At 39.8% G+C, this 14,541-nt stretch overlaps 4 protein-coding genes and 1 pseudogene across 6 annotated transcripts; 2 read left to right on the top strand and 3 right to left on the bottom strand.

Moving 5' to 3' along the window:
- The first annotated feature begins 798 nt into the window (after window positions 1–798).
- On the top strand, window positions 799–1,920 carry LOC147926136 (uncharacterized). The gene has a single exon (XM_087492876.1). The coding sequence runs from the start codon at window positions 799–801 to the stop codon at window positions 1,918–1,920; it is 1,122 nt and encodes a 373-aa protein (XP_087349002.1).
- Window positions 1,921–2,573: 653 nt separating this feature from the next.
- Window positions 2,574–5,599, top strand: LOC104753097 (regulatory protein NPR1-like). 2 transcript variants are annotated; one of them, XM_010475385.3, is made up of 4 exons: window positions 2,574–4,154; window positions 4,252–4,455; window positions 4,562–4,826; window positions 5,308–5,599. In XM_010475385.3, exons 1-4 carry the CDS (start codon window positions 2,852–2,854, stop codon window positions 5,321–5,323), a joined length of 1,788 nt encoding a protein of 595 aa, XP_010473687.1. In that variant the 5' UTR covers window positions 2,574–2,851; the 3' UTR covers window positions 5,324–5,599. The 2 variants fall into 2 exon arrangements, with proteins under 2 accessions (XP_010473687.1, XP_087348195.1); XM_087492069.1 differs by lacking the exon at window positions 5,308–5,599 and having other exon boundaries at window positions 4,562–5,077.
- LOC104753096 (uncharacterized) lies at window positions 5,523–8,437 on the bottom strand. The gene is made up of 2 exons (XM_010475383.3): window positions 8,261–8,437; window positions 5,523–8,074 (listed from the first exon to the last, which is right to left on the bottom strand). The coding sequence occupies exon 2, from the start codon at window positions 8,044–8,046 to the stop codon at window positions 5,710–5,712; it is 2,337 nt and encodes a 778-aa protein (XP_010473685.3). The 5' UTR covers window positions 8,047–8,074; window positions 8,261–8,437; the 3' UTR covers window positions 5,523–5,709.
- A 328-nt stretch (window positions 8,438–8,765) lies between these two features.
- LOC104753095 (uncharacterized) lies at window positions 8,766–11,478 on the bottom strand (annotated as a pseudogene). The gene is made up of 2 exons (XR_015584847.1): window positions 11,340–11,478; window positions 8,766–11,044 (listed from the first exon to the last, which is right to left on the bottom strand). The product of XR_015584847.1 is annotated as an uncharacterized LOC104753095 (transcript).
- Window positions 11,479–11,681: 203 nt separating this feature from the next.
- LOC104754173 (uncharacterized) lies at window positions 11,682–14,470 on the bottom strand. Its single transcript, XM_010476311.3, has one exon. It carries the CDS (start codon window positions 14,080–14,082, stop codon window positions 11,911–11,913), a length of 2,172 nt encoding a protein of 723 aa, XP_010474613.3. The 5' UTR covers window positions 14,083–14,470; the 3' UTR covers window positions 11,682–11,910.
- Between the last annotated feature and the right edge of the window lie 71 nt (window positions 14,471–14,541).

Below are 14,541 nucleotides of genomic sequence, written 5' to 3'. Positions count from 1 at the left end.
TAATTTAATATTGCAATTAATTAATTTAAATCAAATAGTACATATATCATATATTAAATTTAGATAATACATGCATATATTAGATTAATTAATTGAGAATCAGTTTAGTACTAGAATTAATTAATTTAATATATGTATATTACAAGAATTTAATTAGTTCAATGATCTTCAACTGATTCTCAATAGATTCTTGTAACAAGAAAAAAAAATCAGGATACATGTAGTAATTAACTAATTATAGTACCAAACCAAATGAGATAGGGCAAGAAAATCTAAACCCGATTTGGTTCATCTCACAATCCGAAAACCCAGTATAGTTTTTAACTTTTAATTTAGTTTATATCATTGGTTCATTCTTTTAAATAAATAAATAAATATATATATAGGAAAATGAGACAAGTACGTATTTTATATATTGGATACATGATTCAGACTCTACAGTGAAGTGAACATTACCGATTTTTCATTTTTCCAGTAATATTGAATACATACATATATCTTCCAGTTGTGGTAATTAATTTGTGATATGCAAAAAAAAATTGGATAATATTCTTAAAATATTCAAAAACAAAAAGACAAATTGGCGCGGGGGTTTCTTTCTCATTGTTGGTTTACGTTTAGAAAATATATCACAAAAATGGAAAGCACGGTATTACCAAAATCATGAAACAAAATGAAAATTGGGTTACATAAAACCATCATCCTATATAATATAGCTATTTGTTGTCGTAAGTAGCCACAGATCAAAAACAACAAATCTTCATCTTTTATTTCACTACATACATTCTCACAAATTAAATGTCTTTTGAGATGAACCAAGACATGTTCATCGAGGTTCTTTCTCGTTCTCGCTATTCGGTGGTCGAAAAAATCAGACTCCTAAACAAAGAATGTAACAAAAGAACCTCCACTTCTTGGTTTCTCAAACTCAATCTCCAAAGAACCAATTCCATTTCCGGTTACTTCCTCCAGTACTCGAGAGGACTAACTATACACACCACTTTTGCCGAAGCTTTCGGAAACAAATCTGGTGGGACTCATGAAGTCTCGCTCGATTTTCTACCGCAGGGAAGAGCAAGGATTCAAGCTTGTGATGCAAGTCATGGGATCTTGCTTTGTGTTAACGATCGTCCGGTTAGAGGAGGACAACCGGAGTACATCATCTGCAAACCAACGACTAAACAACACCTGTTCTTACCGAACCCAAAAACCCGGTATTTCACCATATCCCTCGGTTTAATAGTTATTGAGTCTAACCCTTTCCGGTATAAGATCCTCAGGCTCTCAGACTTACCATACGCGGAGAAGAGGAGGAACAACATCAATACCAGTTTCGTCTGTGAAGTTTTCGATTCGGATTCGTATGCATGGAAGAGACTGAAGAATTTGGAACTACCGACAGATGACATGTTGAGTTATTGGAACTCTAAACCGACATCTTCTTATAGGTTTTTGCATTGGTTAACCCGCAAAAATGTGTTTCGGTTTTGTTTCAAAACCGAAACATGGTCATATTGTCCGGTTCCTGAGAGTATAAGGAGCGGTAACTCTCTAGACTTGACAAGCTACGAAGGAAAGCTTGGGATCATTACTTCGAGAAAGAAGGAAGGAGTGGATTATGATGAGATATGGGTTTTGGAGAGCATTTTTGGGACTTGTTGGGTAAACGTGAAAGAAATTGTTAAAGATGTATGGCTCAAAACCGTGGGGTTCTTAACCAGCGACGTCGTGACACTGGGTGACATGCATCGTATATGCTTATACGACATGAATAGCGGGAGTTCTCAGGATTTACAAATAAGGTCTCCAAAATTCTCCCCTTGCTTTTTTTCGACCATTTTTTATTTTCCTCTCTATTCTGACTTCGAGAGAGTTGATATGAACGGGAGATTCAACGGCTCTCATTCTGATTCTGAATAGAACAGGTCACAAATAATGTGAGAGGCATGAAAATTGAGAAAGTCAAGTCAACGACTTACGCTTTTGTAATTCGTTATTGTTATTGTTTTCACTTTAATAATTATTTTTGCTTTACTTTCATGTTTTTGAATCTTATCATCGTGTAACGTCTTTAATGGAATAAATCTTAAGCTTATTTCTTCTGAATCCAACGACACTGAACTAAAAAGTCTATTTCATATCCGAAGCATAGACAAGTGTAGTTCATCGTCGCTTAGGACATCGGACATCTCAAGTTTAAGTGTTTAACAACCAATTTTTAGGTTATATATATATCTATATATATTTTTTTTTTGTAAAATTAAATGAATATATTCGTTTAATATTGCTAATAAACTAATTAAAAACTGAAAGCTAACTAAATTTGACTGAATTGGTTGGTCCATATCAGTAAACCGGCCTTGGAAATAATCAATATGTCAAAGTAATATAAATGTAAAGATGTAATTTGTTTCTTGAAAATGAATCAAAGATTTCATCTCCAAATCCAGTTTGGTTCGATCGCTGAACCGGATTGAATTTCACATACAACTGTACAAATATAGCAACACACGATATAGCCGAACCGGTTTAGTTTTACTGTTTAAATTAATTTCCCAATATTAGACAATTCCTTTCCTGGAAACTTACCGGTACTGGTGAAACCGTTCGAGGATGCTTCTTTCTTCCTCTTCTTCATCTCTCTCTCACCACCACCACCACTCTCATCCTCATTGACTTGACTTTGTCTCTTTGGCTCTCTAGCTTCTACTCTCTCTCTGCTACGTCAATGGTTTTTTTTTTCTATCTTTGCTCTTCGATCTTAACCAAATCGTGTCTTCTTCTTCTTTGATTTGGAAGGAGATCTATTTCTTGATTAATTTGTTAAATTTCAAGAACCTGTTTTGAGTTGATGGATACCATTCTTGATGGCTTCGCCGATTCGTATGAAATCACGAGCAGTACTAGTTTCTTCGCCGCCGCACCTGCACCCACCGAGTCCTCTATCGTTTATCCCGCCGCCGAACTTCTCACCGGACCTGATGTCTCTGCTCTGCGATTGCTCTCCAACAGCCTCGAATCCGTGTTTGACTCTCCCGAAGATTTCTACAGCGACGCTAAGCTTCTTCTCTCTGACGGCCGGGAAGTTTCTTTCCACCGGTGCGTTGTCTCAGCGAGAAGCCCTTTCTTCAAGAACGCTTTAGCCGCAGCCGCCAAGAAGGAAAATGATTCCAACGCAGCCATCGTGAAGCTCGACCTTAAGGAGATTGCTAAGGATTACGAAGTCGGCTTCGATTCGGTTGTGACAGTTCTTGCTTATGTTTACAGCAGCAGAGTGAGGCCACCTCCAAAGGGAGTTTCTGAATGCGCTGACCACAGTTGCTGCCACGTGGCTTGCCGGCCTGCCGTTGATTTCAGGTTGGAGGTTCTCTACTTGGCTTTCATCTTCAAGATCCCTGAACTAGTTACTCTGTATCAGAGGCATTTGCTGGATGTTGTGGACAAAGTTGTTATAGAGGACGCATTGGTTATACTCAAGCTTGCGAGTATATGTGGTAAATCATGTACGAAGCTATTGGATAGATGCAAAGAGATCATTGTCAAGTCTGATGTCGATATAGTTAGTCTTGACAAGTCTTTGCCTGAAGAGATTGTCAAACAAATAACTGACAACCGTAGAGAGCTCGGTTACGAGGTGCCTCAACTAGAGAAACATGTCTGGAATATACACAAGGCACTTGACTCTGATGATGTCGCGTTAGTCGAGATGCTTTTGAAAGAAGGCCACACCAGCTTAGATGATGCCTGTGCTCTTCATTTCGCTGTTGCTTATTGCGATGTCAAGACCGCAACTGATCTCCTAGACCTTAAAATTGCTGATGTCAACCATAGGAATCCGAGGGGATACACGGTGCTTCATGTCGCTGCGATGAGGAAGGAGCCGCAACTGATACTATCTTTACTGGAGAAAGGTGCAAGTGCATCAGAGACTACTTTGGAAGGTAGAACTGCTCTCTTGATCGCAAAACGAGCCACTATGGCGGTTGAGTATAATAATGTTCCGGAGCGTTACAAGCATTCTCTCAAAGGCCGACTATGCATAGAAATACTAGAGCAAGGTGACAAACGTGAACCAATTCCTAGAGATGTTCCTCCCTCTCTTGTAGTGGCTGCCGACGAACTCAAGACGAGGCTGCTCGATCTTGAAAATAGAGGTATCTCTCAACTCTTATTTCTTTATTTACTTTTTATGTGCTCTTTTAGGAAACCAAGTGAAACTAATGATAACTATACTTTGTGTCTACTATATAGTTGCACTTGCCCAACTTCTCTTTCCAACGGAAGCACAAGTGGCAATGGAGATAGCCCAAGTGAAGGGAACATGTGAGTTCATAGGGACTAGCCTCGAGCCTGACGACCTCACAGGTACAAAGAGGACGTCACCGGACGTAAAGATAGTACCTTTCAAAATCCTAGAGGAGCATCAAAGTAGACTAAAAGCGCTTTCTAAAACCGGTATAGATTCTCACCAACTTCATCTACTCCTTATCACAAATACTCAAATGATTTATAAACACGGCTGTGTCACTTGCTGTCTGACCTTGTTTCCTATCATCATCAGTGGAACTCGGGAAACGTTTTCTCCCACGCTGTTCGGCAGTGCTCGACCAAATAATTATGGACTGTGAGGACTTGACTCAACTGGCTTGTGGAGAAGAAGAAACTCCAGAGAACCGACTACAAAAGAGGCAAAGGTTCATGGAAATACAAGAGTCAGTGAACAAGGCCTTCAGTGAGGATCAACCGTCCCTTACAGCTTCGTCTTCTTCCACATCGAAATCAACCGCTGGAAAGAGGTCTAATCGTAAACTCTCTCATCGGCGTCGGTAAGACTCTTGGAGTAATTTTTGCTGTACCATATAGCTAGTTCTGTTATCATGATGATTGTTACTGTTTCACGTCTGTCGTTGGCCTCATATAGTATTGTTCTTCATTTTGCATCCTGTGTATTCCAAGCGCAGGTTGTGTTTTCAAACAAATGTTGTAACTTACTGAACCAGCGATATAGTAAGTGTGAAATATTTGTAGAAACACAGCTAAAAATAAAGAAGATGCATATAAAATGAGTTAACATGAATGTTTCAGAAGTTTCGTGAACATATTTTTCCAAGATGCTGGATTCTTGTTGACCTTCAACAAGGGAATTTGAATATTCTTTTGTTTATTGGTGGAAGATACCCAACAAAATGAATTTGAATAATTTGTCATTAATATTTCACACTTTGATTCTAGAAACTATGTAACTCCATCATTTGGCAGTGTTTTTATCAGTGCATCTTTTAACCTTTTCTAACTGAAACTACACAGCAAGTTAGTACACTGAGTGGGCCGGTAAGGTGCGTCCTCCTAGAAGCAGCCTAACACTCGGAGGCTGTGAACTAACTACTTGAACTGCAGCATTCAGCTGATGCGTCATAGTCAGCTCCATTGCAGCCAACATTTGTGAATGACACAAGTTACAGATCCCTTTGCAACATGCTGGGTGCAGAGAGGTTAAGGAAGGAACACAGTACCGTGAAACATTTTAATGAATATTTGTTTTATAATAAATTGAATCTCAAGGTTTTCTGAATCATCTTGCTTAAATCTGTTTCATATACTACAAAAATAGCAACAATGTCTACGGTAAAAAACTACAAAATACAAACACGGATGGGTTTTAGTCCTACTTCCCAAACGACACAAAGATACAATAGAAACGGTAAGCGATTAGCACTTCTTCTTCTGAATAGTGCGAGGACTAGTTGGAGGCGGTGGCAGAGACATGACTGGTGGGAACAATGTCGGGATTCCTGAAGCTTCCGGCCAAGCTGATACTTCCGGAACAGGAGCAAAAGTGCCTGTGTAAGTTTTGAATAATCGTTGAAGAGTGTAACAGTCGTCTACATACTGCAAAGGGTTTATTTTCAGCTTTGCGCAAACTGCTAGAGCGTGTAGACACGGAAACTTCTTCGACTGAAACTTGCCACATGTGCAGGTGCATTCGCTCAGCCGAACGATCCATCCATCTTTATGTAACGGCTCTGTGACCTGAAACGCACCTTCCTGTAAAGGCATTACAACGTAAGTAACAGTACCTTTCCTAAACTCATCAAGCTTGTCCATGACAAGTTTAGTGTACACATCACCGCAGTTAACTCTACCACTGCTATCACAAAGTCCCGTGTGAAAAACTAATCTCATCTCATCAAACAGAAGCAGTGCGTTCGCTGTCACTGAAAGACCAAGAGAGTCAAAGTTTTCACAAATTGCAAACAAGTCTTCTGTTTCTACCGTCATGACTCCGGATCTCCTACCACTGTCATGAGCAAGAGCCCACTGATCTTGAGGGAATTGGTCTAACCATTTTCGAGCTTCTGAGTTCTTCCTTTCAATTTCCTTCATGTAGGAATCAAATTCTTCCTTCTGACTTGTAGATCCAGCTTGCTTCACAAGATCTTCCAGGTTGTAGTCTCGAAAAATATCATGGAATTGTAAGCAAAACCGATCAAGACAGAACCTGTGATAAGCCCACGGTTCTTGCCACAGTGACCCGGGTTCGTTAATAACAGCGAGAAACCAACGCCAACTATCAGTGCATACTTCTTTGGTAAGCGCAAATGCAAGCGGGAAAAAGCAATCATCAGCGTCGAGTCCTGAGGCAATCATCAGTTTCATAGGATACGTACCATTCAAGTCTTTGGAATCCACTATGATCAGAGGTCTACAGTATTGAAACCCTTCAATGGACTGTGGAAACGCCCAAAACACGCCACTGAAGGATGCAAATTCAGGATTAGGAAAAAGTTCGTATTGCCAGTCAACAAGTAGCCCATTAGATGAGTGAAAGGCAGCCATTAATTGAGGCAACACTCTGAAACTCTGATCCCAGTCACCAAATACCTTTTTGATTACCTCCTGTTTTGCTGCCCGCAGCTCTGAAGTTTTAAGCATGTCGCCAAATTTGTCTAACCACCAATTTTTCAACTCCGCAATTGTTAGTGTGGGTTGTACCCTTATCAGACTTTCAATCTCTTCTGCTGCAAATTCCAAGTTGAAATTCTCTGGCTTAATATAACAACAAGTTTGTGGACCACTACACCTAGTTATCTGCACAAGTCCATGTTCTTCTATTCTAGAAGCCTGAAGCGACCAATTGCATTTCCATCTGATGCATTTGAACATATACTCATCCTTCTTAATCTCTTTTACTACACACTTTTGCTGCCCTCTAATGGAACACCAGTCCACCGCCTTCTTCAGCTCATCCCTATCTTTAAAACACAATCCCACACGCAATTCATGATCATCAACCCACAAACTGGACAGAGACGACGGTTTTGAAGCACTCGAATCGACGACACTTTTACTTACGAAGCATGGATCTGCCAATGCCTCTAAGCCTGACACATTCAAATCACTGTGTGCATTGTCGTTATTAACCAAAACATCTGAACCCGAGTTCTTATCCGTCATTTCTCCATCTCCACCTCCATGAGTGCTACCGTTTCCAAAGTCAGAATTTTCCTCGTCTTCAATCCACCCGTTACTGTTATCCACTCCCTGAACCTCTATCCCAATATACCTCTCTACTTTAACAGATGGATGTGACACATAACCAGTAGCTTCAGGGGGTTGGTGGATCCTCTGTCTTTTCGAGGAACTAGCGGGATTTTCCAATAGAGATGAACATGCAGCAGGATCAGCAACATCATCAGATGTGGATCTCACTTCCAAATACAACTTCACAAGTTTAATAGAAGGATGATTGGTTGGAACATCAAGCATAGTCTCCAAACTAGAGTCGTTCACCACAGGAAGAAGTAGATAAGTAAACAGATCCGGTGAAACAGCTACAGGGTACCTACCGAAGATTTTGAACTCTGATTTCTGCTTATCTAATCCAAAAATTGGATAAAGCCCATTCAACAATGTGGTTAACGCAGTCTTTCGCCTAACTTTGATCTTCTTAGGAGTGGATCCTTCAAAGAATACGCCATCAGGAGCATACTTGATAGAACCATTCCAGTAACACCACACCATAACCTTTTCTCTCAAGGTTTCCATGGCCGTGAATGAGCACAACACAACAATCCTGTATTGAATTTTTATGGTAAAGATGTAAACTTTTTTTTTGGCCGAAATAGAAAACTCCATATCTAAAGATAAAAAGGCTAAAGCTTTATGGTGACAGAAGCAGATAAACCGCGCCATTTAAAAACCTAAACCCTAATCAGTGATGATACTCAAAAACTAAGTCTTGTAAAGATCTACTACATACCTGAAATTCGGAAAATTACAGATTGTGAGTCGCAGAGAAGTTTGGAATTTCGCCTCTCGCTAATGATTTCTCCGCTGATGTTTGTCGCCACTTGTCACCGGTGAATATGACTACTGCCAGAGAAGAGAACTCATGAAGTCATACAGTCAGTGTGTCACAGCTTTTCGAAAACCAAAAAATACAGAAATAAAAGTGATATTGGGCCAAAATAAGAAAGCCCGTTAATGTTTGAGTCTGTTCTAAAACTAGCAACATACTGTATTCAGTTTTTTTTCCCGCCTTAAATTTAATTTTCATGTTCCAATGATTTATATTTTGTTCTTGTCTTAAGATGGATATTGTATGGAAATAATACCAATAGATGCATTAAGATTAGAAAACTGGTATGTGCGAAACGTTTGCACAGGATGATTTTGTTCACAGTAAGCCCCTGAGTAAGCCTCTTTGCAGATAGAAACTTTGTTAGAGAAAATATACATAAGCTATAAGTTTGGCAAAGAGATCGTAATGAAGCTTAGTCCTCATGAACAAACCGGATTAATTTTCATATACAAAAAAAAAAAAAAAAAAAAGCAGCAACATATATCTATCATGTCTCCATTATATAAACCGGCACCTAAGTTATCCTACTTTCGGCAAATCAAAAGATACAACATAATCCACCAAAATGCATCTAACTTCCAGCTCTTCTTCTTACTAGTCAAATGTGTTAGGCCTTACCTAATGAGTTAATTAGGTGGACAAGGAGGAAACAATATTGGAACTCCCGAAGCTTCCGGCCAAGCTGAAACTTTCGGAACAGGATAAAATGCAGCGGCGTAAGTTTTGTGATACCGTTCAACAGAGTAACAGTCGTCTACATACTGCAAAGGGTTGATTTTGAGCTTCTCACAGACCGCTAGAGCGTGCGGACATGGGAACTTTTCCGATTGGAACTCCCCGCATGTGCAAGTTGAGTCATTCAACTGAACAATCCATTCCTCCTTTTCTGACTGTTTTGAGACCAGAAATGCATCTCTCTCTAACGGTGCAATAAATAACTAACGGAACCTGTCATGAACTCTTCAAGCTTGTCCATGACAGGTTTGGTGTACACATCGCCGCGGTTAAGAGAGAAACAGCTAGAACTAAGACACTTATCAAACGAAGATCTCAACTCATCAAACAGAAGCATCACATCCCCTGTTGTATAATATTGAAATTCTGTACAAACTGAAAACAAATCTTTTGGATCTATCTCCATGATTCCGTATCTTAGACCACTGTCATGAGCAAGAGCCCACTGATGTGGAGGGGTTTGGTCTAACCACCTCCGAGCTTCTGGGTTCTTCTTTTCGATGTCCTTCATGTAGGAATCAAAATCATCCTTCTGACTCGTGGATCCAGCCTTCTCCACAAGAACCTCCAGGTAGTTGTCTCCAAAAACGTCAAAAAATTGATGGCACAGATGATCCGGACAGAACCTGTGATATGCCCATGGTTCTTGCCACAAAGACCCGGTTTCGTTAATAACAACAAGTATGTCAGGGTGGGGACTGGAGATGAGGCAAAGGCCTTTCCTTTGTGTAACCTTCTCTCTGATTCCAGTGAGAAACCAACGCCAAATATCAATGGACAATTCTTTAGTAACCGCAAATGCAAGAGGAAAACAATTCTTGGCTGCATCGACCCCCGAGGCAATCATTAATTTCATAGGATACTTCCCGTTAAGTCTTTGGAATCCACTAAGATTAGAGGTCTACAATGTTGAAACCCGTTAATGGACTGTGAAAACGCCCAAAACACGCCACAAAAAGATGCAAATTCAGGGTTAGGAAAACGATCATATTGCCAGTCCACACACAGCCCATTAGAAGAGTGTAACACAGACATCAAATTCGGTATGGCTCTGAAACTCTGATCCTCATCTCGAAAGACTCTTTTGATAGCTTTCTTTTTTGCTTTCTCCATCTCTGCGGTTCCAAGCTTATAGCCATTTTTCTCTTTCCACCAGTTCTTCAACTCTGCAATTGAGAGCGTGGGTTGTACCCTTACCAGACGTTCAATCTCGTCTTCTACAAACTCAGCTTCAAAATCTTCAGGACTACAAGTATGTGACCACTTGCATTTCCATCTGATGCACTCAAATGTATACATGTCCTTCTCGGTCTCTCTTACTATACACCTTCGCCGCCTTTTAATGGACCACCAGTCCACTGCCTTCTTCAGCTCATCTCTATCTTTGAAACACAATCCTAAATGCAAGTCATGATCGTCATCAATCCACAATCTAGGCAGAAGACACGGTTTTAAAACACCAGAATTGAAAACTTTAACCAAGCAGCCATCTGAGCCTAAAGTTTTATCCGCCATTTCTTGTTGTGTCCTCTGTCTTTTCGAAGAACTAGCAGGATATTCCAATGGCGATGAACAAAGAGCAGGATCCTTAACATCATCAGAAGTTGGTTTAGCTTCCAAATAGAATTCCAGAATTTGTATAGAAGGATGATTGGTTGGAACCTCAAGCATAGTATCCAAATTAGTGTCCTTCACCAAGGGAAGATGTGCATAGGTAAACACATCTGGTGAAACAACTACAGGGTACCTACCAAAGAATTTGAACTCTGATTTCTGCTTATCTAATCCAACAAAGTGCTTAACGCAGTCTTTCGCATAACTGTGATCTTTTTAAGAATGGATCCTCCATAGCATACTCCATCAGGACCATACTCAATAGAACCATTCAAGTGACACAAAACCATAACCTTTTCTCTGAATGTTTCCATCGCCATAAGCACAACAAGCCTGCGGTAAAAAACAAAGAAAAATGTAAACTTTTTAGGCCTAAACTCATAACCCAGAAAACTACATATCTAAAGCTGTTTACGGATAGAAGCAGATAAACCCATTCAGACAACATAAACCCTAAACAGTTATAGAGATACTCAAGCTAACACTAGAAAGCTCCATATCAACGATACTATCCAGCTCTAAAAAGAGAAAGCTTTTTTAGCTACAGAAGCAGATAAACCCATTAGAAAAAAAAAAAAAAAACATAAACCCTAAACTTAAAAACAAAGACTTGTAAAAAATTAAGCACCTGAAAAAGAAAAAAACGGGAATTTACGAATCGGGTGTCGCAGAGAAAAGCTTGGATCTTTCAGAAGTGGAAGTAATTTCACATTTCAGAAAAGCTTGGATGTTTCAGAAGTGGAAGTAATTTCACATTTCAGAAAAGCTTGGATCTTTCAGAAATTGGGTCACCGATGAAGAAGACAACTGTACTGAACTACCGCTTCATATTAATTATAGCTTTTCAAAATACAATTGGGCCGTAAGAAGAAAGCCCGTTTATATTTTTGAGTCCGTTCTAAAACATTACCAAATTTAACTTTAATTTTTCCCAGTCATTTTAGTATTTCTTGAAAACGAGATGATAGGATTAAGTTTCAGATCCGGTTTAGCATGGTTTTCATATCGGTTCAGGGGATCAACAAAAGTTCTAATGAACAAAGCGGAAAAAAGTTTCACTTACAGAAGCAGCAAATGAGCAAACACTACTTCTCATAATAATAACTAATCAGTAATCAGTTGATATAATTCACCAAAATGCCTCTGCCTCGGTTCGACTCAAATGTCAAATCCATCTTCCAGCTCTTCTTCTTACTACCTTATTTGTATGGTGGTGATGGCGGCGGTGACGGTGGAATGAAAGGAGGAAGCAATCTCGGAACTCCAGAAGCTTCTGGCCAAGCTGATATTTCTGGAACAGGAGAAAAAGTGGCGGCGTAAGTTCTGTTTAACCGTTGGAGAGTGTAGCAGTCATCCACATACTGCAAAGGGTTGAACTTCAGCTTCTTGCAGACAGCTAGAGCATGTAAACAAGGGAACTTGAAACGTTGAAACTCGCCACACGAGCAGGTGCAGTCGCTCAGCTTAACAATCCATTCATCCTTTTGTAACGGTGATGTGACCTGAAACGCATTATTGTCTACCGGCATTACAATGTAATTGTAAGTAACGAAACATGTCCTGAATTCTTCAAGCTTGTCCATGACAGGTTCGGTGTACACATCGCCGCAGTTAAGAGAACTACGGCTACAATTAAAAGACTTGTCAAAAGAGGATCTCAGCTCATCAAATAAAAGCAGCACCGAACCTGTCACTACATTATCAGCCAGCTCAAATGCTTTACAAACTGCAAACAAAGCTTTTGTATTTATCTCCATGATTCCATATCTCCGACCACTGTCATGAACTAGAGCCCACTGATATAGAGGGATTTGGTCTAACCATTTCCGAGCTTCTGGGTTGGCTTGTTCGATTCTCTTCATGTAGGAAACAAACTGTTCCTTCTGACTCGTGGATCCATCCCGCCACATGAGAAACTTCAGGTGTAAGCTTGGAAAAACAAGAGAGAATTGGGAGCAAAAACGATTCAGACAGAACCTGTGATAAGCCCAAGGTTCTTGCCACAGAGACCCTGGTTCGTTTATAACAGCAAGTATTTCGGGGTTAGGACTGGAGATGAAGCAAATACCTTTCCTTTGTGTCATCTTCTCTCTGATTCCAGTGAGAAACCAACGCCAAATGTCAGTGGACAATTCTTTAGTAACCGCAAATGCAAGAGGAAAAAATTTGTTGGCTGCATCAACCCCCGAGGCAATCATCAAGTTCAATTGGTACTCACCGTTCAAGATTTTGGTGTCTACTACGATCAGAGGTCTACAGTGTTGAAACCCTTTTATAGACTGTTGAAAGGACCAAAACACACCACAGAACGATGCAAACTTGGGATTAGGATAAAGATTGTACTTCCAATCCACGAGTAGTCCATTAGATGAATGAAAGGCAGACATTAAATTGGGCAAATCTTCAAAACTTTGATCCCAATCTCTAAAAATTCTTTTAATAGCTTTCTCTTTTGCAGCCCGCACATCTGAAGTCTCAAGCTCATAGCCAATTTTCTCTTTCCACCACTTCTTCAACTCTGCAACTGTTTGTGTGGGCTTATCCCTGACTGTCCGTTCAATCTCATCGGCTTCGAACTCTAATTTGAAATCTTCTGGATCAATGGGTTGACAAGTATGTGGACCATGTGGACCAGTGTACTTGATTATTTCGACAAGTCCATGTTTTTCCATTCTAGCGGCTCCAAGTGGCCACTTGCATTTCCATCTGATGCACTCAAAGATACACTCATCCTTTGCAGTCTCTCGTATTAAACACTTTTGCTGCCCTTTTAGAGAACACCAGTTCACTGCCTTCTTCAGATCATCACCATCTTTGAAGCACAATCCAACTCGCAAGTCATGATTGTCAACCACCAAACTAGACAAACAAGGTTTTGAAACACCAGAACTATAAGTGATGCTATCTCCTGTCAAATCATCAACAGCGTGCACCACCTTACCTGATTCTGAGTTTCTATCCTTCTCCCTCTCTAACTTAACATTACCATCAGTCTTTTGTCTTTTGGAAGAACAAGCAGCAGGAACAATAACTCCATTGGATGTCGATTTCACTTCCAAAAACAGGTTAATACTTTGAAAACAAGGATGTTTGGTTGTAACCTCAAGCATAGTCTCCAAACTAGTGTCGTCCACCACGGGAAGACGTACATACTTAACCCTAAACTGTTGAACAGTTAAAGGATATCTACCGATGACATCAAACCTTGACCTACTTCTATCTAACCCAGTAACCTTGATACAGACGATCCAGCAATTCGTTAAACTTAGTCTTTCGCTTAACAGTGATTTTTTCAACATTGGATCCGTCATAGTATATGCCACTAGAGCTGTCCTTGATGCAACCGTTCCAGAAACAGTACACTGGAACATCTACTTCAGCCATGAGGACAACAAACCTGCAAGGAATTCAAAGTAAAAAAATGTAAACTTTGGGGATGCAAACCCTTTGTCTCTGATTCTATAAGTGTAAGGAACCGTAAGAGATGCAAAACTTCAATTTCGCTCTTTAAACAAAAAAGTAAATACCTGAAGAAGAAATAAAACCGGAGATTTCAACTTTGATGTCACAAGGAAAGCTTCAAATTTTCAGAAATGGAAGTAAAAATCGCAGCATTTAGTAGTAGTATTTTATCACAGGGGAGGACGAGTAGACACGACCACTCTCGCACTTTGGGTCTAAATAAGAAGTCCCAAGTCATCAGACTTGAACCGAATTTTAAGCCAAATGATTAAAAAAATGATTTCAAGAAATCTAACTGATTCGAAATTTCAAATACTATTCCGGTTCGGTTTAGCATTTATTTAGCCAATTAATAAATTTACAGTATT

This window comes from Camelina sativa, chromosome 16 (genome assembly GCF_030686135.1).
Source record: "Camelina sativa cultivar CO46 ecotype springtype chromosome 16, ASM3068613v1".
NCBI classification, from domain to species: Eukaryota; Viridiplantae; Streptophyta; class Magnoliopsida; order Brassicales; family Brassicaceae; genus Camelina; species Camelina sativa.
Note: the sequence above shows the minus strand (reverse complement) of the source record. Positions and strands in the feature narration are given on the sequence as shown.

Excerpts from the sequence above, each read along its gene's own strand:
- LOC147926136 (XM_087492876.1), top strand. The coding sequence starts at position 799 with ATGTCTTTTGAGATGAACCAAGACATGTTCATCGAGGTTCTTTCTCGT.
- LOC104753097 (XM_010475385.3), top strand. The coding sequence starts at position 2,852 with ATGGATACCATTCTTGATGGCTTCGCCGATTCGTATGAAATCACGAGC. Across the intron at positions 4,155-4,251 it reads GCTCGATCTTGAAAATAGAG|TTGCACTTGCCCAACTTCTC; the intron begins GTATCTCTCAAC and ends TCTACTATATAG. Across the intron at positions 4,456-4,561 it reads AAAAGCGCTTTCTAAAACCG|TGGAACTCGGGAAACGTTTT; the intron begins GTATAGATTCTC and ends TATCATCATCAG.
- LOC104753096 (XM_010475383.3), bottom strand. The coding sequence starts at position 8,046 with ATGGAAACCTTGAGAGAAAAGGTTATGGTGTGGTGTTACTGGAATGGT.
- LOC104754173 (XM_010476311.3), bottom strand. The coding sequence starts at position 14,082 with ATGTTCCAGTGTACTGTTTCTGGAACGGTTGCATCAAGGACAGCTCTA.